The 24,969-nt window shown below is 42.5% G+C and overlaps 1 protein-coding gene across 3 annotated transcripts; it reads left to right on the forward strand.

Annotated features, from left to right (window-relative positions):
* Nucleotides 1–243: 243 nt before the first annotated feature.
* Nucleotides 244–22,930, forward strand: igsf8 (immunoglobulin superfamily, member 8). 3 transcript variants are annotated; one of them, XM_080423841.1, is made up of 8 exons: nt 244–383; nt 593–762; nt 4,386–4,766; nt 5,737–6,201; nt 10,105–10,286; nt 12,289–12,541; nt 17,421–17,861; nt 18,329–22,930. In XM_080423841.1, exons 2-8 carry the CDS (start codon nt 693–695, stop codon nt 18,454–18,456), a joined length of 1,920 nt encoding a protein of 639 aa, XP_080279967.1. In that variant the 5' UTR covers nt 244–383; nt 593–692; the 3' UTR covers nt 18,457–22,930. The 3 variants fall into 3 exon arrangements, with proteins under 3 accessions (XP_080279967.1, XP_080279968.1, XP_080279969.1); XM_080423842.1 differs by having other exon boundaries at nt 254–357; XM_080423843.1 differs by having other exon boundaries at nt 254–357; nt 598–762.
* The last annotated feature ends 2,039 nt before the right edge of the window (nt 22,931–24,969 follow it).

The raw sequence follows: 24,969 nt of genomic DNA on the forward strand, positions 1-24,969 counted from the left end.
AATTTGAAATATGCAAAATATGTGGAAATATCATAATGCGTCGCGATACGTCGTCATACATTGTGGATCGGCTATTTTCAAATAGCCAATGTATATGTTTAAAGGGCCAAGGGCTCGCTTTTTTTGGGCTTGTTTTCATAGACCTAGTTGCTTATTTCTTTCGCAATATCTGGCAACACTGCCCCCCCACACACACACACACACACCACCCCCTCCGTGTATGATGCTGCCAACCACGGGTGGACTATACACACATGTCTTTTGAGGTGGAGATAGTCTGATTACAATAAGTTTTCACGATTCTCATTAAATGGTGGATGAATCTACTTGACACGGACGCAACGATGCACGACGAGGGTAACGATTCTAAAATGTAACATGATGTAAGTTAGTAGGCTACTCTTTAATATATAGGGCTACATTATTTCACGTTAGCTTATGGCGCTAGAGGATCGCGCCATTTAGGAGCCAAATCTTAATCAAAAAATATTCTCACGTTATCATTGTGAAAGCTTTTACGAAATGTAGCCCACCTGACTTGATGTTCATATTCCCTCCCTGTTCATGTGTGCTGTGGCTGCGCTGCACCCAGATCAGCCCTATTGAATGAATGCAACCGCCGGGTGAGAGGAATTATGAACGACCATAAAGCAGCAGAGCAGATAGGAATCTGAGTCGACATAATCCATCTGATGGTGGTGGTGATGATGATGATGAGGATGGCTTCATCTCGAACGACGGCATTTATCCTCCTACAATGGGGTGAGTATCCCTATAGTACTAATACCTGTTAACCACCCCTATTAAACCCTATATTCTTTAGTGAAACGGACCTGAGTTGCAACCGTACTTGGCCTGCTGTTGATTCGCTTCGCGAGAAATAGCAGACCTACAGCCACACAGGCTCACAACAACGCATGGTGTTGGTGCTGATGCGCTGTTAACTTGTAGATCTGCTATTTTTGGCTCGTGTGTCCCCCCCTCACAATAGGGATGCTGGGGGTTCAAGTGGTTAATAATAATAATACGGTATGCTCACTGTGAGTAAACCGCGTCCCCATCTGTCACACAATCACAGCAGCACCAATGTCTTTGCATGATTGTTTGTTACACACATAATATTTCAAGCGAGGCGTAGGATTCTCATTATTTCTCCTCTTGTGTGTAGTAAATAGCCAACATTTAATAGGACTTGGGTTGACATAATTATGCTGATGCCCAATGGACCATATTCCCCACATCCCCTCTGGAGATCATTGCCCACATTACATCTGCCAACGTGACTGATATCGGACAGGTAGCCCTAGAATGTCTGTGATCTTACATACATTTCAAGTATTCCAAATACACAGTCATAGATCTCTCTCGGTCCCCCACTGTGTAGTGCCCATCTGCGCGGCCATAAAAGTGCTCTAAACTCCGTCTGTACTCACCCAATAATTAATTCCTAAGACGTGGAGTCATATTTTGTCCTCTAGTTTCATATCCATGTGAAAGTTCTGCCAGAAAACGTGTGTTTAGTCAAATATCTCCACTTATTCACGAGCTGCACACGGACGAGTTCTGTGCGACGCGAGGGGCCAGGAATGATTGCAGCACTGAATATACGTAACTTCCATAAGGACGCACAAATGTTTGGGACACACAATTGGCAGGTGATGATTCATTACCCCGCACCAATCACAAGCACCTGTCAATTGTGTGTCCCAAACATTTGTGCGTCCTTATGGAAGTTACGTATATTCAGTGCTGCAATCATTCCTGGCCCCTCGCGTCGCACAGAACTCGTCCGTGTGCAGCTCGTGAAAAAGTGGAGTTATTTGACTAAACACACGTTTTCTGGCAGAACTTTCACATGGATATGAAACTAGAGGACAAAATATGACTCCACGTCTTAGGAATTAATTATTGGGTGAGTACAGACGGAGTTTAGAGCACTTTTATGGCCGCGCAGATGGGCACTACACAGTGGGGGACCGAGAGAGATCTATGACTGTGTATTTGGAATACTTGAAATGTATGTAAGATCACAGACATTCTAGGGCTAATGGGACAGGCAACTCCCTCCCTGGCTGCGCCCACACAATACTGCTTGTTTTTTACTCTAGTTAATGGTTGCAATGATGCTAATTCAATTCTGTGTGAGAACATTGTAGACTATGTATGCCAGACAGAGCTGAACATTGTCCCATATGTCAACACTGGGTCCCGGGACCTCTAGGCCAGTGGTTCTCAAAGTGGGGTCCGGCCGGGGATCCCCAGTGGTCCTTGAGGAATTGTGGGTCTGTAACTCTGACAGTGTACTAATGGAACCAAATGGATTTGTACACTCTTAAGTTACGATTGTATAGTGTAGATTGGGGTTAGGATTTTATAGTGTAGATTGGGGTCCCACAGATAGAAAATTGTGTCAATTGGAGGTCCATGGCCTAATGCATATCATCAAACTGGGGGTCCTAGAAATTTAAAAAGCTTGAGAACCACTCTCTAGGGGTCCCACCCCCAATGGATGTAACTTTGAGAGTGTACAAATTACTAATTGTTAGTCTCAGAGATTTTACAGTGCAGATTGGGGGTCCCAGAGATTGCAAGAAGAATCTTTGCTTGAGAATCACTGCCATATGGTTCAGTCCCCAACCCTGTTAATAAGGTCTTTATCCTCTTAAGACATCCACAAGTCTCCCATGTTATTATCTTTGGGCGTGTTGCTATCAAGCCACAGCTTGGTCTGTGTATCAGCACCACTTTGTTAAGGCTTACAGGGAGTGTCAAACATACCTGTCTAGTATTTCTAGTTGCTCAGGTAGCTAGTTGAGGGGAGGCTAGTTAAGAGTGTGTTGCGTACGCGTACGCAGTAAATGCCGAACCCTGTTTTTAGGGTGGGTGTATTGTCATAGCATGGTTGCATAGCATCTCATCTGCACTGTCAGAGTTGATGACAGGACTATTTTTGACAGATCAGAATTGCTTTGTGGGCAGCTGAAATGAAAGAATGTCTAATTTTATGGATTCACAAACGGAAACCTCACATGATTATTGCAGTATGTACAACTATACAAAAATATTAAATTCTTACTTTGTGTCCACTCATTTGTTCTCAGTACAGAGTCAAATTGTAGCATTAGTAAATACAAATAAACATTTACAGAATGATAACACGTCGATATGTGTGAAGGTGACTATAAGTTCATTTAGACGTTAGAAATAAAAGATTCAAAGACTCTGAACGTTGGTGTCCGACTGATGTACTGTATAGCCTGGAGTTGCACCATTCACTGTGAAGGGGAAATCGACACACTACATGTGATATTATCAATTACCATCTGTACCGGAACTGAACGAATCTAACAGATTAGACGTGGTTCTTTTATAGCATTCTACCATTATTGCCATACTGTATCTGGATCGAACCATTTAAGATTCTCCTAGCAAGCAATATTACAATCTTTTTAAAAATGAGATTATTATGAAAAAGTAGGGTCACTACTATAGTATGTTTACTTAAGCATAGGAATGCACTCTGTGGCGATACTAAACAGAAAGGTATATAGAAACGTAGGACACAATGCCCCTGTATGCTCCCCTATGGTACAGGGTATGTTCTCTTGACCCATTGCCAGCATAATTGAAGAACTCTCCTGAAAGACGGAAGACTCTAATCAGAATGAGAATAGGATGAGAAGTTTCAGTTCCTGTAGCTATAAATAAAATGTGTTTTTTGTGCAGAAATCCTCAACTATTTGAGGGTTAGAGGAAGTAGTAGTTATATGCATTCAGACAATACAGCAACATCAGGTTCAGACATTTGAACCTAGAAGTTGTCTAGACTCATCCCTGAGGCACTGGTTGAAACTTGACCCCATTTAGAATTCTTGGCACTGGTATAACTAACTATATGCATTAAATCTAATAAAAATAAATAAGTCTTTGCGGAAAGGTTGCAAACAGGCTTTCCTCTGAAAGAGCTGTCCCTGTTACTCATTAAACATCATGTGAGTGCTACGTGCAGGGTCACCCAGAACTGGCCTAGTCCCACTTTTCTTTCCACAACTGGTGATAATGTATTGACTTCCTGTTTGCCTGCCATCAGCCCACATTATTGATTGGTCCTATGTGTTGAACAACGCTTTTATGGAAGACTGTGAGTCATGACTCAATTGGACCATTTATTTACCACCATTGCTGTCCTTTCGATCTCTGTGTCCATTTCCCTGTCTCTCTTTCTCTCTCTCTCTCATATCCCGCTATAGTACCTTACTCTTTTTTCCCACCATTTCTTTCTCTCTCTCTCTCTCTCTCTCTCTCAATCTCTCGCACGCACACACACACAAACGCAAATCATGCTACTGTATCTCACTCTACTCCCTCCTTTTCCCCCTCCACAGTGCTACAGTATGCCATGTGTCGCGACGTCATTCTTCCCACTGGACCCCTCTACCGTGTGGCAGGGTTCCCTCTCTCTCTGCCATGTGCTGTGATGGGGTATGAAGGCTCGCGTACCCAGGACTTTGAGTGGTTCCTGTACAGGGAGGACTCCGGAGGCAGGCAGATGGGAGTAGTGTCCACCAGGGACCAGGGCTTTCCCTATGCTCCATTCCAACAGCGGGTGCTGTCAGGGGAGGTGAGGGTGGAGAGGGACTCCGGGGACAAGGCCAGGCTGATGGTGCAGCGGCTGCGGCCTGACGACCAGGGCAAGTACGAGTGCTACACCCCCAGCACGGACAGCACCTACCAGGGGAATTACAGCGCGTCAGTTGCTGTCAAAGGTGAGAGAGGTGTTTTTTAGTTTTCGGCAGAACCAGATGAATCACTCGAGTTTTGTTTTGAGGGGAAGTTAACCCTATATAAAGAGGATGAGCTCGTTGGTGGCATTTTCCAGTTCAGTGATAAGGTTTCAATATATTACAACTGTTAGGGCTGCAACTATCGATTATTTTCTCAATTACTTTTTCGATTAATCGAATAAACAAGATACATGTTTTTCTAAACAAAATTATGTATCAACGAATTGACACAATCATTCTAATAGATTTTGTTTTATAATCAACTAAATCAATTAGCCTAATCAACTGCTCAAGCCCTATTTTATACTTTGTCGAACAGTGGTGTAGGACTTATTTGGCTATTGTATTTGAAAAATACGAATCAAAAAACGAATAATCCAACATGGTACTATCAGCTAGATGCATGACATGTTTCTTGAAGCAGTAGTTCATGTGTCCAGCTGGCGAATGTCAATTAAATACTGGTACTCGTCTCTGATGGTTCACCTGGACTTTCATTATCGATCCCAGTTTCTGTTTCGCTCTCAAATGCTCTACATATCTAAAACTGTTCTGTGTTGCCTCAAATGCTCGCCTCTGCATCACAAACACTTAAAAAAGGCAACTATGTTGAATTATTCACGTTGACTTTTTTCCTTTTCCAATTGCTTTAGCATTATGGTCTATGCTGTTTCTGCAGCCAAAGAATGTTTATCACCGTAACAGCCAACTAATCCCCCCCCCACACACACACACACAAACATTCCTGGCTAAAGTAGTGTCCCTTTAGATGGGCTCACTCTCATCTGCCCCAATTTCATAATTCGCTTGGGTGCTCTAAACATAGAAAGAACAGTGTGTCGCAGTGTGGCTATAGAATTTCAATTTGCCTCATTTTGTGTCCATCTGGCTCTTTTTGCAGACGTACTCTCTAACATTATCGTCTGTCTGCTTCCCTTCTGTTCTCCCAAAGTGATCCCCGACACGCTTCAGATCAGCTATACCCGTTCGCTGACGGGCCAGCCCATGCCGGAGGGGGCGGGGCTAATGCTGACGTGCTCGGCCAGCGTCCAATCCAAGCAACACACGCACGTGTCCGTGACGTTCGGGAAGCGTGGTGTTGAAGGTTTTGGCGGCGGGGCAGGTGGAGAGGTCAGCATGGTCAGAGAAATCATCAGCGTGGACCGGCTACTGGGGATCATACCCGGACCTGGCGGGACTTACAAGAAGCGCTACGACGATGGAGAGATCACGTTGGAGAAACGGGCGGGAGTGCGCGGACAAGACCAGTACGTGATGAGGATGAGGGCGTTGGAACCACAGGATTCTGGGTCGTATTTCTGTGAGGCCCAGCAGTGGATTCTGGATCCTGATAGCACATGGCAAAAGATTGCACAAAGAACGCTGGACATTGGCAACCTGACTGTTCAGCCACTAGGTCAGTGTAACCATACAGTAATAACTATGGCAACCTGACTGTTCAGCCACTATGTCAGAGTAACTTTACAGTAACTATGGCAACCTGACTTTTCAGCCACTAGGTCAGAGTAACTTTACAGTAACTACGGCAACCTGACTGTTCAGCCTCTAGGTCAGTGTAATTATACAGTAACTATGGCAATAGGGCTGGGCAATTAACCGAAAATAATATATAGAAACCAAAAAACTAAACTAACCCTTTTTTTTTTAAATCAACAAAATCGATTAGTCTGATTATCCACTTAAGCCCTGTATTATACTCCGTTGCACAATGGTGGCATATCAAAATTACTAAAAATAGTGAAGATACCGGATCTACAAGCTCAAAACACACAACGTTCCTCACTGGAATGATAATAATTCATTCATCCTAATCGAGGCAAAAGTTTGAAATAATCATGATGTTGATTAGAAGTTATATGGCAACCTGACCGTCCAGTGACTAGGTCAGTGTAACTAACCAGTAAATGCACAAATGTGTCCATACGGTTTGTAGCCACCGGCTTTAGCAACTCGGATGGATTCTGTACAATATTGGGTTAAAGTTTTATTAGAAAACATCATTGCATAACAGTAAGAATTTAACCCAAGCGGGTTAGCTCTAGTTGCAGAAACACCCCTGATCTTTTGATTACAAAATGTAATTACAATAAACAGAGTGGAAATTGTATAACTCCCTGAACACACACCGGGAGACTGAGGATCCATGGGCCTGGGTCTTGAGAAACGACTGCGGTTTGCTCTCTGCTTGTCAAGTTTATAGCACTGGATTATTAGGTTGTCAAGGAAATGGTAACAATGGGCTTGGTCTTGTAGATGTGGGTTCATTGGTCTCTTTCCAAAATCCAGACACAAGCCCTGACTGGTAAGGGCGGTTTATTGCTTGGGTAAGTGATCGGATGGCCGGAAGCCTTGTTTGCTGGCTGATTAACTGACTAGCTGATGGTTGGCTGACTGACTGGATTGCTGGATCGGATGAGGCACATTGGTTACAGGACAGGCTGGCTGGCTTAACCGATTTATATGGCTGGTGAGCGAATATTCAGATGTACTAAATGACCGGAAGGTTTGCACTTGAGCTTCAAGACTGCCGGCTGACATGCTGGATGCTTTACTGCCTTGCGGAATATCCAGCTGGCTTTGATACTTGTATGTATAGCTGGGTAGCTAGCAGATTGGCTGACTGCCTAGTGCCTACCTCGGTTTGACTTCTAAGGAGCTTTTGTAGCACTGAAGAATTCTGCAATCTTTACCTTTACCTTACTTGTGTCTTATAGGCCATGAAATACATGGATACCTATCTTTAAGTCAGACCAACATGACCAATCCTTTCAGAACAACACCAGTGGCAGTCCACTTTAAATGTCTCAATCGCTAGTAGTGCTGCACAATTAATCGAAAAAAGATCGTGATCTCGATTCAGACACCTATGCAATCTCGATTTTTTTTTTTTTTTGCTTAATATTTTTATATTTACAAGAGAATTGTGTGAGAATCGTGTGAGAATCGTGATCTCAATTCTTATGGGGGAAAATCGTGATTCACATTTGAGCAAGAATCGTGCAGCACTAATCGCTAGTGAGACTTTAACCACAAGAACCTCCAGTCTTGAGTGGCAGCACTTGCAGCACTTTTACAAATGAGTCAGTTCACTCAGTCAGCATGAGTGCCTTTTCTTTGCGTCAGGGATTTAGCCTGGGTTACAATAGTCTTTACTCCAAAAGATTCTATGGTTGAGTAGAATCTTCCATCAGCAGGATGGGTTTGGATTTGAAACACCACTGACAACATTAACCGCTGAAACCCTATATACTGTACTTTGTATTTAGGGTCCCCCAGGGGTCTGTACTTGGCCCCCTCCTTTTTCCCTTCTACATTAAATCCCTCTACAAAAAATAGCCTTTGTGCAAGCAGTGAGCTTGTAGATCGGCTATTTTCACTGAATCTTTGCCTATTTTTGCAATAACATAATTATTTTAACATGTCCAGAATAGGGACGCTAGGGTTCATGTGGTTTAAAGCTAGGCCTTTCTAAAAGCCAGAGAGGGAAAACAACACTCTTTCACAATGTAGAAGAAAGGGATAAAGGGGCGCATCTGTTTGGCAGAGTAAAAATCCCCAACAAGGTGCTCTTTGGTGCACATGGGTGACAGAATGTATCGGCAAACTAGAAAAAGTGTGCACAGGTCTCCACCAGGTCAGGTAGGTTATTGTGGGCCAGCAATGTTCAGAATTCAGGATGGAAAAATCAGATCACTTGACTATAAAGTGTGAAATGTGTACCGATTTGCGTAATGTTTGGACTAAATTTGTAATATCCCAAAATGTGAAAAGGGTGACATTTTTTCCTCTGCCTAGTGGGAATCGGACGCTGCGTTTATGATTTGAGGCATTTTGTTCAAAACGAGCCACCTGCAAACTTTAGATGCCAATCTTAGCCAATCAGGATGGAATATGAAAAATCGGACAGATCTGTCTTGATCATATAGACTATAGAGATACTGTGTACCGATTTGCGTGGTGTTTAGACCAAATCTACAGGAGTAATATTATATTTTTTGGGGGAAAAACCTGCCTCCTGGTGGCGCTATAAGAGGCAGATCTGAAAAATTAGGGGCAGAGGTTCTGCTCTGGCATCTAGGGAGTGTGTGTGCACAGTTTTGCTGCAATCGGTGCCGGAGATTAGCTGCTCACGGACGAACGGACACACACGCACACACGCACGGACGAACCGGGTGCAAAACATAGTCTCGGCCACGCCTTTGGCCTGGCGGAGGCAAAAATGGAACAGACCAAGGCACTCTAGTGGAAAAATTAAAAAGCCTTTAATAGTCTGGGTGAATCACCCTGATGAAGCAACGCGTAGGTGTATTTTTTTTATTCTTGCCATGCATTAGCCAGACTATTAAAGGCTTTCAGGTTTTTCCACAAGAGTGCCTTGGTCTCTTCCCTTTTTTTGCCAACACTCTTTCACGCTGTGACTTAAAAAAAATGTTGTCATGATACTAAATATGAATACTGATGATTTTTCAAGCAACTATGTATGCGTCAGATTAACAAGACATGTAGGCTAGTTGAGCTAGAAGTGAATAAGGTCACATGGTATGTCTACTTCAGCTTTAGCACTGCATTTCCTCAATGCCTTTCATTGTTATCTTCTCAGGCAGACGCACCAGTGTTTTATGCAGTAGTTGTTTCTGCACTGCCTATTGTGTGTTATGGCCTGGCACTGTGCCATCTGTTTATGAATAATTCATCCATTGTTGAGCAGTTCTTTATTTAGATAAGTGCTATTGTAGTTAAATGCTGTCTTGTTCACAATTGCTATATAATTACAAGTGATTGCAGGCGAGAGAACAAATGTCTGCCTTCGTATACGGTCTGAATGGGAGTGTCTGAATGATAAATGAACCAATACCAATGTTTGTTTCTTCTACTTACTTGTACTGAGTGTATCCTACACAATAACGTATAATTTTCTATTTGTTTACGCGTATCACACTATCTGAATTCACCTATTCTTGATAGAGATCTAAGACCATTTTTATTATCAATAGAGATGTAATGGACATAACGACTGATCATCCAATACAATGATAGATGGTGAAATATTGAATTATTATTTTAAATTACATTTTGTGTGTGTGTGTGTGTGTGTGTGTGTGTGTGTGTGTGTGTGTGTGTGTGTGTGTGTGTGTGTGTGTGTGTGTGTGTGTGTGTGTGTGTGTGTGTGTGTGTGTGTGTGTGTGTGTGTGTGTGTGTGTGTGTGTGTGTGTGTGTGTGTGTGTGTGTGTGTGTGTGTGTGTGTGTTAAACCATTGCTCTAGTCTAACGTCTCTCCCCCTCTGCCTTCATGTTTCCAGTGGAGACCCTGAGTGTGAGCTCCACTCCTAGAGGGGAGGTGACCCTCCAGGCTGGATCGCCGCTCACGTTGACCTGTGAGGTGTCAGGGCTGCCTTCAGGAGGAAGCTCTGGCCTGCTGGTCCAGTGGATGAAGAGGGGTTCTGTAAGCGCCGATGGAGGTGGTTCCAGAGGAGGCGTGGAGGTAATCGCGCTTGGTCTGTCTTCGTTTGGTCACTGGTATAAATAGTAGCTGGTGGTAGGGCTGGGCAATTATATATTGAAGTATACCGTATATATCGAAACTGATATTTAGAACCAATAACCAACTTATAATCGAATAATCAACAATGTTAATCGATTTTTTATAATGGACTCAATTGATTAGTCTGAATAACCACTTAACACTGTACTATAATTCGTTGCACAATGGTGGTGTACAAAAATAGTGAAAATACTAGCTCACAACGTGATAAGGATTTTGAGTCACATGCCCAGCCTTAGCTAGTGGTGGGCGCTCAGGTGGGGTGGCGCAGGGGTAAAAATACCTGTCCACCGTCACGGAATCTACGGGTTCGAATCCACCGTGGTGCTCGGATGAATGTCTACACTAACATAATAGGCCGTGTTCAGGGGAGGGAAGCCGGGTGGGGAGCACAATCTTTGTCGCTGTGCTAGCGACTCCTACAGCTCGGGTGGTGCCTGTCAGCGGGGGGTGTTGAACAGGAGGAGTAGGACCGAGGCACTTCGTCCTCCTGGTGGGGGCTCCTCACTGGTAGGTGAGCCAGTAGGATACAACAGCAGTGACAAAAACACAGGCATGTGTAGGGAGGATTAAGTGGCATAACGACTACATTGGGTACTCTAATTTTTTAAACGCCCACTCACAAAAATGTAGCTGGTAGGGAGTCGAGTAGGGAGGAGGATCATGTTTTTACATTGATATCGAGATTTGCCATTTGTGGCTTAGGTTTAGAGTGAGGGGTTAAGCTTGGGGTCAGTGTTTGGTTTAGGGATAGGTATGTTAACGTTATGGCTCAGGTGAGGGTTAGAGTTAGGTGTGGTTGTGATTTAGAAAGGTGTGCACACTCATGTGCATGCGTGGTCATGTTCTTGCGTTCAAAAACGTTAGCAAATGAATAAACTAGAAAAAGTGCTCCTCGGATCACAGGTCTCCGCCAGGTCAGGTACGTTATTGTGGCCTCCTGGTGGCGCTATAATATGCCAATGTGAAAAGGGTGCCATTTGTTCAAGCCAGGGCTTTTCACTGCAATCGGACACTGCATTCATGATTTGAGGCATTTTGTTCCAAAAATATGTTTTGCAAAATTAGACCTGCTGGTGGCGCTATAACAGGCCAATGTGAAAAGGGTGGCATTTCTTCCTCGGCCTAATAGAAATGTGCGTGTGAAATTTCACGGAAATTGCAAGCTGCATTCATGATTTGAGGCATTTTGTTCAAAACGGACCAATCCTGCAAACTTTGGAAGCCAATCTTAGGCAATCAGGATGGAATATGGGAAATCGGATAAATCTGTGTTGATCACATGACTATAGAGATACTGTGTACCGATTTGTGTGATGTTTGGACAAAATCTGTAGGAGTAGTATCAATAAATGTGTTTTGCACATATCGGCCTCCTGGTGGCGCTATAACCGGCCAATGTGAAAGAATCCAGGGAGTGTGCGTGCACAGTTTCGCAGCGGCCGGGCCAACTGTGCCAGAGATTAGCTGCTAACGGACGGACAGGACGGACACACGGACGGACGGACGTACGGACGGACAGGGGGTAAAACATACTCTCTCGCCATGCCTTTCGGCCTGGCGGAGACAATAAGTGAGGTTGATTCCATTCTCAATCCACAAAAAAGGTGGAGGATAGAGTTCCAGTCACATGGTAGGTCCAAAATATGAACAAAAGAGGAAAGCCTCTGTATAATGCCAAAAATACTTACTTATTGATAGCCTCAAATCTGCTTCTTAACAACGTTTTGATTAGGCTTACAGACACGATAAGAACAGCTGTGTACAGAAAATAGTACCGAAAACAGCTGATCAGCCATTTCTGCATGCGACACTGGTGCACAACCAATTATAAATCAGGCGCTGGCAATGCATTTCAAGTGTGAACCCTTCCTCAGGCAGGCAGTAAGGTCGCTTTCCGATCCTGCAACATCAGCCTAATAATCTGTGTTGTGTCCTAAAGGTGGAGGTGGCGCGGATGAGCCCAGATGGTGTTGTCAGCTGGGGAGACGACCTCAGCCGTGGGGGTGGGGGCTCCATGGAGAAAGTGGAGGAGGGCAGGTACTCCCTGAGGCTGTTCTCCGCCCGCCCGTCTGACTCGGGGGTGTATCGGTGTGCAGTGAGTGTGTATGCTGGGAGGAGCAACCCCAGTCCCTCCAGTCCCGCGACCATCACCCAGAGGTCTGAGGGGGTCACCGTCAACCTCAAGACCAAAGGTAAGAGACCATGACTACGAAAACGATATTTAGAACCAATAATCATCTTGTAGACGAATAATCGAGAAGCACGTTTTTGCCTAAATATAGGGCATAGCAGTGGCGGCCATTTTGTTGCGCCACAGATGAGCCATCCAGGCTCCTGGTGAATCATGACCTTTATGGTTCACAAGGAAACCTGGATCGCTTGGTTCCAGGCTTAAAATAATTAATATAAATATTTTCGGAAATGAATGGGTTTTCTATCTGTGGTACCACAAAATGGCCGCCACTGCTAGGCCCTATTATGCTGGCAGTCACATGCAGACAGTCTTAGTCTCAGTTCAAGTATCAATTCAATGTGATGGATAGTTGGGCTTTTGCATTTCGATTGCGTGTTTGTTTTTACAATACAAAAACTACTCACCTCAATGTTTCAGTGTCACTAGGCCAACTTGCTTCCTGTTGTTGCCATTGTATGAGCTAGTTATAATTTAAATATGATGATTGAATCTGATATGTAAATGGCTGGTTAGACTTCCCCAAACACTGACCAAGCATAGTGTGTGCAATGTACGAGGCAAATGCTGATTACATAGAACTGTGTGTCTGATTTGCGGAAGTTGGTTGAGAGAAGGTGTACACACATAGGACAACACGCATAGCTTTGACATTGGGTATGCCATTGGTCTGAGTAATTGTGTTTACTTTAATTTATGATGCTGATTAGCTTAAAGGTCAACATGAAGGATGAAGGCTTGGCCTTTAGAGGAGAGACAAAAAAGCAAGCCATCATTTGGTTCTTTGATTGATGGCATACAAGCTTTTGGTTTCGTCGACCTTAAATCAGCTGCCAACTCAACTGTGTTCAATGTTAACACATTCCATGCCAGAGTTTAATCTCATAATGTACTCACCAGTGCCAGCGTTTTATTGTTGTTTTTTAGTTTTTTTCATGTCGCCACAGACCTCGCTAAATAAGTTAAAAGTGCGCGTTCATTTGGTTCTAAACACACAGCGGATCCGTGAGAAACGGCCAGCGAAAACAGTTTCCAAATGCGAGCCGCCATCTTGAAGATACAGCCGATCAACGCTAAACAGTGATCAGCGAGGAGAAAAACAACAACCGAGAAAATCGAGTTTTAAACAGGATCCCAGACAGGAAGCGGATACGATCGAAAAAACCGGAACCCGAATAATAATTTTCCGACCGGAAACCGGAAACGGAAATGGATCAAAAAAATTCGGAAAGTGCGCCTGGGGCAATTTCAATGGGAATCGGCGGTTCGCGTAGATCTACGCGACTGGCACGCTGCGGCTTTAAAGGAATACTTCACTTTCGGGCCGGGGAAACATTTAAAAAATATATTAAAAATAAATGAAAAAAGTTATGGAAAATTCATGGCCCCCTCACGCATTAGAGTGTCCTACTAATGCGTGAGGGGGCCATGAATTTTCCATAACTTTTTTCATTTATTTTTAATATATTTTTTAAATGTTTCCCCGGCCCTAAAGTGAAGTATCCCTTTAAATAGGTTCGCGTAGATCTACGCGATTGGCATTCAATGTGTTAACTGAGGTGACAACCCAAAATGTAAAAACATGAGGATTACCACCTTATACATTACAATTTCACATGGTTGTCAGGCCATGTAGCAATTTGACCATCAGTTGTAACAAAGAGAAACTACATAGATAGATTGCATCTCACCACCACCGATGCTATGCAATTGTCAAGATTGTACATATACAGTATATTTCACACAGATGCTCACTGTTGAATGTCTGTTGACAGACCGTATATTCATTCTTATTATTCACTAATTCTTATTGTTGATAGGGCACTTGCCCTGCCATAAGCCTGTGCATGGGCATGCTTTACCACTTTACACACGTGTGTATGAGTGTGTGTGCGCACTGTGTGCATGTCTATGTGTGTATCTGTGTGTGTGGTGTTGCCAAACGCTATGTGGATGAATGTGTTAGTTGCTTGTGTGCGTGTGGGGAGGTTAATTGAATGAATGAATGAATTTTATTTCGAACATTGTTTAAAGAAGACAAATAGAATACAAAACAGAAGAAAACAACAACAGCAATGTACGAAAAGGAGTAGGATGAAGTCTAAAACGTATACATTCCTCCCCCCTTTTTCACTGGTAATTTTCAGAATCTTTCAAAATGTATTCACAATCTAAACATCTCCACTGCATGTTAAAAAGAAAACATAAAAATAGAACAATAAAAATAACCGCAGTAATAACAGAGATAAAATTAAATAAAACCAACCGGTAATGCTGTACCCTGTGAATATAGATGAGTGGCTTTCTGTGTGCGTGTGTGTGTGTGTGAGGTTAGGGTGGTCACTGTATATTTTTTCTACTTGGGTGTATTGTGCTACTATTGTTGTGTTTTAATCTGAAGTGCATTGAGTTTGCACCTGCATAAAATGTGCTATACAATTAAAATTGACTTGACTTGGCATTACCTCTTACTGCATGTCTGCTGATGGGCACACAAAGTTTCATTGTGTAGCCTACTAGCCTTTATATGATACAACTGTCGCCATGCCCCCCTTTGGCCAATTGGTGTGTGAAATGACCAACATTTCCATAAAGTTTCATGGTGAATCCCCTTGGAAGTTATGTCTTTTTATGAGAAAGCATAAGCGGCCCCCACCGCTCCCCCTCCTTTAGCTAATTGGTGTGAAAATTAAACACTTCTTCCTTGTCCCATGACCTTACTTTCCACAGAGTTTCATGCAAATGTGTTATATGTTTAGAGATATCCTGCTAACATAGGGTGACGGTTTGGCTGGGATTGTCCTGTTTTCCAGCTGTGTGTCCAGAGTCCCGACAAATATCTCTTTGTTCAATACCAAATTGTTCCGGTTTTCAGTTTTCACCACAATTAACACATTAACCGCCAAGAACGTAGTCCTACGGTCCGTTAAATCCAACTGTTAAGCGCCGAGACCGTAGCCCTACGGTCCACGGTCTTTTCGCTCTATTCACTTCCGGGTTCACTTTCGGTTTTTTTTTGATCCACTTCCGTTTCCGGTTTGATGACCGGAAATAGAATTATTTGGGATCCGGTTTTGACGATCACGCCCGCTCCCATTCTACAGACGAAACTGAAACTCAATTCTCTTCCTGTAGTTTTTTCTCCTCGCATTTCACTGTTTAACGTAATCCGCTTTAACTACAACATGGATGCCCCGTTTGACACGCGATCTTCACTGGGAGATACAGGGAGATCTCGCGGATGTAAACAGACCGTGTAGAGCTCAATCTTAAGGATTTTAACAAGATCTATGGCGACATGAAAAAAACAAAAAAACAACAAAAACACCTTGGCACTGGTGAGTACATTATGAGATTAACCTCTGGCGGTCGATGTGTTAAAAGAATAATAGTCGTTTTCAGCAGTTGCATAGATGTTTATTATGTTCTGTTCATGTACATACTCACACCTGATGTGTGTCATTCAGTCGTTGCCTGTATGCAACGACTATGGTGCGTATCTATTAGGGGTGTCACGATACGCCTAATCTTCGATTCGACTTTCGATATTAAGGTCAGGATTCGATTCGTTTTTCGATACGATATATATTTTTAAAACGTCCTTTTTTTCAGCTTTGAGGGCAATATGATTATTAATTTAGGCTATTGTCTTGATTTGTAAAGAAAAACACATGTTTCTCAATAAGTCCCTATTATTTGAATAATATCAAATGAGAATGAGAATAACAAAAAGGGTTTTATGCCCTTAACAACAACTGTCATTTTCAGATTCTTCTTTAAGATGAGTTAACAACAAGAAGCTCTATAACAGAATAAAATCTAAATACAAAGTTGAACATGTAAGAAAAAAGGATCCAAAGACAACTGTTATTTGGCTACATGTTCTTAAACATCTTAAAGTATGTTCACATTGTTTGAACAGGTAAGAGCTTTAACAAACAAGAAATGTGAATAATAAGCTAAGCCAGGGGTCTTCAACAGGTTTTTTTTTTTTTTTACTTAACCCCATCCCTTTTCTGAGGTGAACTTTAGCCAAAAATAGCAGATCTACAAGCTCACAACGCCTCGCGCTGTGAGGCGTTGTGAGCTTGTAGATCAGCGATGTTAGGTCGAGAGGTATAGGTGTAGAGGGGAAAAAGAGAAGACGCAGCAACTATCAATGTGGAGCATAATCGACAAACGGTAGCCGTTTTGTCAAAAACGCGTCGGGTGCCCTCATAATTCACTGGGAAGCCAAAATATAGCCAGACTTTTGACTTAATGGAAGCGGGAGGGTTTTCCAATTCTTCCGTTTGTGTATTATCATCATTACCATCGCTGGCTTCAGCAGTGGCCATGGTGAAATGTAAAGTAGTAGTACAGACGCAACGCTACAGCGGTCTCTCACTCTGTCTACTCCAAACTCCCCTGTGGTGTGTGTGTGGGTTGGTCATGTCGTCTTTTTTTTCTCCCCCGTCGTAAGCACGCATGCGCGATGTACGGAAAAACACAACAGCTGCTCACAGCATGGCTTCACCCGGACGTGCAATCGGATGTGCGCATGCGCGGGAGTATTTTTTTAAAATTAACCCTTGAATCGCGATACGGCTTTTGATTTCGATACACTGTATCGAAAGTCATTTTCGGTTCGATTTCGATACGTATTGAGTATCGTGACACCCCTAGTATCTATACATGTGCACGTGCTTGAACGTGCATGAATGGGCGCACGTGTGCACAAACGTGCGCATTATTTTAAGGGTCCCGGTTTTAGGGGTTGAAAATATGGTCACCCTATGCTAACAGACAAACGGAATGTGGCTTCCGTCCAATGCGTCCATTTGTTGTGTTGTCCCATCCACCATGCCATAACTGAATACACCCACCTCTACCCTCTACAGAAGTGCTGGTCAATGCCGTGGCGGAGCTTCCGCGAGGTCCGCTGCTGAAGAGAGGCAGCACCATCACCGTGATCTGCAATGTCACCGTGACAACCACAGGCCCCGCCCAGCTGCAGCTCCAGTGGCTACGGCGGCCAATCCCAGAGCCGGTTATCATCAAGGGAGTGCAGCCAATAAACCTCCTGGTGGAAGACACGCCCAGGCTGGTAGCCTCTCTCACCTATGAGGGCGTGGCTCAGATCTACACCAACGGGAGCGAGGTCAGCGTTGACCGGATGTCAGCCAACAGTTACAGACTGAGGGTCCACTCTGCCAGGCCGGAAGACCAGGGTCTATACGTGTGCCAGGCCGAGGTGTGGGGGCAGGACCCCCATGGGAGCTGGTACAACACGGGGGCTAAGGCAGACTCATCTGATGTGACGGTGTACCTGTACGCCCGAGGTAAGCAGCTTACTGTTCATCGTGCCAAAATAAATATTTATTATTGTAAAAAAAAAAGTGGTAACTTCGGCTTTACACATCACCTTTGGTGGTAGTTCTTGTCTCTTCCCAGCGCCTGCCTTTTTAACTTTAAATGAGCATTTTATTCACTGTTTGCTTAAAAAGAAAAATACAGGAAAGACCATGCAGGCATTTATTCACCTCAGTAAACAGCAGTAATTGAGCTAACATCATCATGTGGTTATTAAGTCATGGATGATTGAATTTAATTAGTAAATCAATCTTTTCAATCTATTTTTGGCTAGACTTTTGAAATCAATCCATGCTTTTTTTCACTTTAGATTATTACCGTAGTCTATTTCTCAGCTCAACCCGCAGATATTTAAGCCTTGTTTATAAACCTCTGTTTCGTCCATACAAACATGTAACGATACCTTTCTTTTCCTCTATTTATTCCTCCTTTCCAGTTCTTGACCTCCTCCTCATCCCGCTCATTATTGGAGTGTGCTCAGCTCTGTTTGTGGGCATTTTCATTATCGCCACCGTAACCTGTTGCTTCATGAAACGACTGGCTAGGCAGCGTGCTCAGAAATAGATGTGAAATCTTCATGTTTATGAAGCGACAGCCAGCGGTACATGCAACACAATGGATGAAATGATCCAGACAATGATTGGTGAATTGGACTCGTTTAGCTTAATTAGTCTCTGTTTAAGAGGTAACGAGCCATGGTTAGAGCCATCTCAAAGACGCTGGACAAGTGATTATTGGTCCTGTGGAACAGACAAGAAAACTGCCTGCTCAGAAGTCATACAGTATTTTGGAACATCAGATATAGAACAACCAACCTGTTTTTGTCCCTTAAATATTTTCTATGTTGCCTGTTTCTGTAACATTTACGAATCTACCTAGATGTTTGCGTGGATATGGTAATATTTAGACTAAAAGAAAATGTCATTACCACAAAATATTGAGGGGGAGAATTCAGGTAGTAAACAAAAAGTTTTTTTTTAACACAAATATTGCTGATATTGTTTAAGTCTGTTGATTCCAATGTTCACAAATCGAATGGCATGCTATTTTTATTACAGTACCGTACCGGTGATGTCTAAACACTGCCTGCATGTTTTAATCTCTGCTTTCAGAAAGTCGCTCAAAATGCAGATGTGAGTGGCACAGCAGCCATGAAAAGCTTTGAGAATAATGCCAAATTTATATAGCGTCATACAAAAACAGCCGATCTGCAAGCTCACAACACATCGTTCTGAACTTGCGGATACTGGTGTATGACAAATTATAAATGAGGCGTGAGGACTTTCCACTGCCTGCAGTGAAAGCGCTGATCTACATGTAAGACCTACATGTAAACAAAGCCTCTCTCTATGACTTAATAAGGACGGCACTGGCCCAGGACTGCTAAGACCAGTTGCATAGCATTCAAACTGAAAGCATTCCCTTAGCTGTTCATCTCAGCTCATTTGCTGAAGTGAATTTTCTGTATATACTATACCACTTGTGTACACAGTGGACAAAGAGAACTGGTAGAGTTATTCGTCATGCACTGAGCTGAACTATGTAAATACTCCAAGATAGTTCTTCTGTTTTTATTTGACGTGACCTAACTAAATAAGCGAGACCCTACTTGAAATGCCGCGTTTGTCTTTGGCAGGACGCGCTAGTTTAACATTCTGCAGCAGTATGTTTGAGGCACTTGGACAAAAATGGAACTGGGGCGAAAGCCAATAAGTACTCCCCCCCCCCCCCCCCCCCCCTCCCAGCTGATAAGTCATGTTGCTGTTCTTGGCTGCCATCCATTACTTTTATGTCCTTCTCGGGTCTCACACGTGGGAGACCAAACACCTACCGCTTCAACAAGACTGAATCCCTGCTTGGCCCGGGGAGATATTGCACTTTTGCGCTTCAGGCAGTGCTACTAGTCAACCAGTAAGTGTCCTACCCGACATCAGGGTCTACATTTGTCAATGGAAGAGTAGGGAGACCACTACAGATGTACTAGTTATAATTACCAGTACTGTATCGATTTTTATAAACTAACATTTAAGCTAGTATGCATTGCCATTTTGATCGCTGATTCCTTTTTCTGTTGCTGTCATGTGATTGAGGCAAACAAACAGTACTTCTGTTCTACTGCTATCAGTAAATACACGAAAACAGTTACTCTACATCAGTGGCTTTCAAACATACAGGCACACCTGTGTTCGTAGCAAAAATAGCCGATCTACAAGCTCAGCTTGTAGCTATTTTCGTTATCTCTAAAAATAATTGTACAACTTTTGCCTATAATGACATGCCCAAAATAGGGGCACCTGGTTGTAAGTAGTTGAAATATATTTTTTTAGGATATAGGAATTTGCCTCTAATGGGAAATGAGTACGCACAAAGTACTGATAAAATAATTATTCATAACTTTTTGTATAGTTAGTATATATTGCAATAATGATGTATCACAAAAAACCAAACCTTGACTTGTCTCCCGGCACACCAGCGTGTTTCGACACACTGTTTGAGAACCACTGTGCTATCGTCCAGATTTGTTAGAATTAACGTTTTATTCATTAAAGTTCTGGATTGCAGCTTTATGCTGGATGCATTTTCGACTGCTATCAGTAATACACAGGAAAAGTTTCATTACACTAAGACTGATTTATAATTAGTTGCACGCAAAAAATTGTGCAGATCTTGTAGATCTGCTATTTTGCGCGACACTGGCATGCAGCTAAGTATAAATCAGGCATTACTCTATTGCTCTGTCCCTGAGGTAAAAAAAAAAAGTCCTCAGTCATAGTCACATGAGCAAGCAGGGTTCACTGAGGTCCTCTTTATATCAGCGTTCAACATTTATCATGTGGTTTTTAGCCAGGCGTGTCTAGTGCCAAGAACGATGACTACTTATTGCTGCTGGCCTCCTGAAATCTGTCTACCAGACATATGCTAAATCAAAGTACTTAAAATATGGATGGGTTCCATCCTCCTCTCTTGTTTTATAGACAGACAGTCAAGCAAGCGGTTCCGAATAATGACTACTGATGAATTACTGTCAGCTTCCCTCATTTGATGGGATGGAAAGTGTATTGTGAAAATAGATGCTCATTTCACGTCTTCATATGAAGCCCATTGCTGCCACTGAATGCAATTTAAAAAGGGCCTGAATAGTTTTTCTCAGAAGGGTTTCTTTTTTTGTGAAAACAAAACTGTGAAAACAAAAGATTTTACATTTTTAATATAGTAGATCTACAAGCTTGTGAGCTTGATCTACAACCTTGTGAACATGTAGATCAGCTCTTTTTGATTGTTTTTTTTCTTTTCTTTTTTTACATACATACTATTATTTATTTATTTTTACAAGAAAATAGGATATAAGTGGTTAATTTAATTCAGTGGCAGAAATGGGCGTTCATATGTTTGAGTCCTCTCCCTGTTTATGTAATGAGACATGCATTACTTTGTCTCTCGGTCTCCATCTTAACAGTCTTTCCCTCTGTTAGTTTACTACTGAGAGTGGAAATCTCTCTTTGTAACCACCCCTCCTCCTCCCCCAACCTGCAGTCTCCAAGCCCTGATTACAAACGTTGTCAATGAACATTTAGGAAAACAAATCACGTCTCTTCCTTTTTTTGTTTTTTTTCCCTCAGCCACTTCGCCCCAGCAGTCAAGCTGTTTTTATCCTGTGTGATCACACCCACACGCACACATAACGCGCGTATGCACGCATGCATGCACAAACGCAAGCACGCACACACACACACACACACACACACACACACACACACACACACACACACACACACACACACACACACGCACTCAGTAGCATCAGAAGTACAATGCTGAATGACTTTTCAGAGAGGAAGAGTACTGTATGGGCGTGTTCACTGCTCTGTAATCCCTGTGTTGTTGATGGTTGCTGCCCTTCCCCCCTCTCTCTCTCTCTCTCTCTCGCTGTGTTACTGTGTCAGTGGCTTGCACACATCTGAATTTGTCTCTGTTGAGTGTAAACCTCGTATGTCCAAAAGCGTTATACTTTTCATGAAATGGAAAAGAAAATAACCTCGAATGGAGACAATGTACATATTATTTAGTTACAAGCTCTCGTTCTCCCACAGACACACTTAACCACTCTTTAGGAATAGCCGATTTTTGCTGAGATACTGTTAACTGTTGTATCACGAAGTAGGACATTCATTTATAAAAAAAACATGAACGTTGAAATATGGACATACAAGGTTTCTGCCCGACGGTAACGATTTATTATTTACCCCTGTGACAGTAGTGGCCATTTTTGATTTTTTGTTGCACTGTATTGTTTTTACTATGTGCATTGCACAATACTGTCTATATTATGTTTGAAGCTTTAGGCTAATGTTCAGAATGGCTGCCCAAATCTGATTTTTGGCCTATTCAGATCGGAATCAGATTCATCAAGTCTGAACAGGATTTTTGGGGAAATCACATTTAAACCACATCCCTAGGTGGTTTGAAATGTGATTCAAATGTGGTTTCTAAAGATGTGTCTCAATCTGTACACTTGGAATTCATCGTATGACGGTGTCACTCGCCAAAAATAGCCGATCTACGAGCAGCTCTACATACTCGGTGAGATCTACGAGCTCACAATGCAACGAGAAGCGTTGTGAGCTCGTAGAATGGAGATAGATGCTCTGTTTCGGTGAGCAACACTATCCCGTAATCACTGCTTCTCCAAGTCTACTGCGGGGCCCACCAAATGGACCCTTGGGAGTCTGTAACTCTTGAGTACTTTTAAAAATATATATTTGGGACCCCAATCAACACTGTAAAATTCACAGAAGAAAAATTGGATTTGCCTGCCAGTCTGAACAAAAGCCTTATTAACCACTTCAGTGAAGGCGTGGCCATATTTTATATGGCTTGTTTACCTATGCTTTAATATTGTACCACTTGTTCATTTGCAGTTTGCAGCCATTGAAATACAGAAAATAAGGTTCCTGTTTGTTTGTTTGTTTGTTATGGTGCTTTGGCAAAAGCTGCCATTCGATAAATCAATAAACCACTCCAGATCTACATAATGTCACTGCGGTGTGTTTGTTGCAAATGGACACTATGCAAAAATCCTTTGAAAAGCTGTAATGGCCGATCCATTAGAGAAAATGAGGGTATTGCAGTACATCCTGACATTTTGTGGGCAGTGAACATCCTCCAGAGTGTCTACTAAAGTTGTCCAGTGGCATTTGAAAAGCTTTCATATCTAGTCTATACCACCTTTCCTGTAGATACAGCAGTTTCTTAGATTATATCCTTTCAAGCTGAGATATGTGATTAGTGTAAGTCATTATTGTGCTATGATGCCACCTACAATAGAATCTTGATGAACATTGTTTTTATCCATGGAAATTGCACTATTAACAGTGATTATCAACCTGTGGGTCGCGGCCCACTGGTGGGCCGTGAGAATATTACATGTGGGCACCAAAATAACTGGCAAAACCCTAAGAATGTATTGATAATGTAATATAAATATTTTAAAAAATCAATATCAGGTTAGTTATGTTATCTCTGAAGACAAATTCAGAGCTCCACCGCTGAATCTGGTGGCAATTCCAATTACAACATGTGGAGTTATTAGGAATGAAAACAAAGGCGAACCACCGGAAGAGGGCTGAAGGAGCGTAAACGGGCCGACATCCGGTCTCTGCACAGGAAATTGGGCCAGAGGCAAATTCAAATTTCATTTTTTTGCCGATGGGTTCCCAGATTGGTATCATGTCAGTATCGTGTCACTATTGAAATATTAAATATTTAATCAGAATATGGCCCTTCTATTCCACTGGGCCAAACAAGAGTGGATTAATTTGATAGCAGATGAAGCAGAAGTTGACCCAGCGTTACGTCATTAATGTAAATGCTGTTCCAACAATAACTCACTTCTTCCTGTCTGACTTCACATGGAAAGATAAACATGCTCGTTGGCATACTGAATAGATACTGTTTATCTAACATAGGGTCATGGTCCATTTGGTCACGTACCCGTTTCTATGGGTGTATATATCCTGTTTTCTTTTCGTGGGTTTTCTTTTTACTTTCCCCTCCATTTTTCTTCCTAAATGTCTTATTTCTAGCATAATGTTTTTGTTCTGAAAAGACTTATGCTGCGTTCACACTGGCAGATACAAAAGATACAAAGCTACACAGCATATTTGTAGCTTTGTAGCTGTTGTAGCTAACGTCGGATGTATCTATGTTGCTGGCTTCCATTGAAAAAGAATGGCAGCCTATTTGTAGCTGCCAGTGTGAATGCAGCATTAGTGCCAGGGACACCCCCATATAAGATGTGCGTTGTTAAAATATGACAAAAATATTCCTAATTTGGAATTTCCTAATCAAGATTCTTTGAAAATAACAGATCTACATGCTCACAATGCGCTGCGCGTTTGTATATCGGCTATTTTCAAATAGACCGATGTATAAAGGGTTAAAGTGATTAAAATAATGTTGCTGCTATATTAACAAATTTAGCTGGGGACCCCCTCAAGGACCCCACTTTGAGAACCACTAATATGAGAAATTACATTGAAGCCCTTGACAGTTTTTGCTGAATATTCCAAAAGCATCTCCTGTATAGTGTCCCTCAGAACCTCAGAGGGCTTTTAAGAGAGTAAAGAATTCAAGATCCCACCATCCCCCTTGTGGAGGTTCTTTTCCCCCCCACTAGAATGCTTGATGGTATAGTCAAGGACAGAGTGTGTGCGCCAAGATCACTAGATAAGCACTTGTCAATAAACCAGCTACTTGATATTCAACTCAAGTGGCACTTCATGATGTGCAAACTGCATGCGGTTTTTCAGTTCACGAGCAGTTTAATACCGTATTATGCGATAATTGTATATGTGATTTTTACAGGGCATCATCTTGGGGTTCATCAAGCAAGACATTCTCTTAGGGTTCTAGCAGGTCATCATATCGTAGCTGTCGGCCAGAAACCTGGTATCTCTATATTTTGACTTTTTATGTTCCCCCCCTTAAATTAATGCCCTGGCCCTACTTCGTCACACTACGGTGTCACACAAAAGTAGCAAAATTTGCCGATCTATAAGCTCACAACGTATCGTGATT

The sequence above is a fragment of the Gymnoscopelus braueri genome, assembly GCF_963280865.1.
Source record: "Gymnoscopelus braueri genome assembly, chromosome: 3".
Lineage (NCBI taxonomy): Eukaryota > Metazoa > Chordata > Actinopteri > Myctophiformes > Myctophidae > Gymnoscopelus > Gymnoscopelus braueri.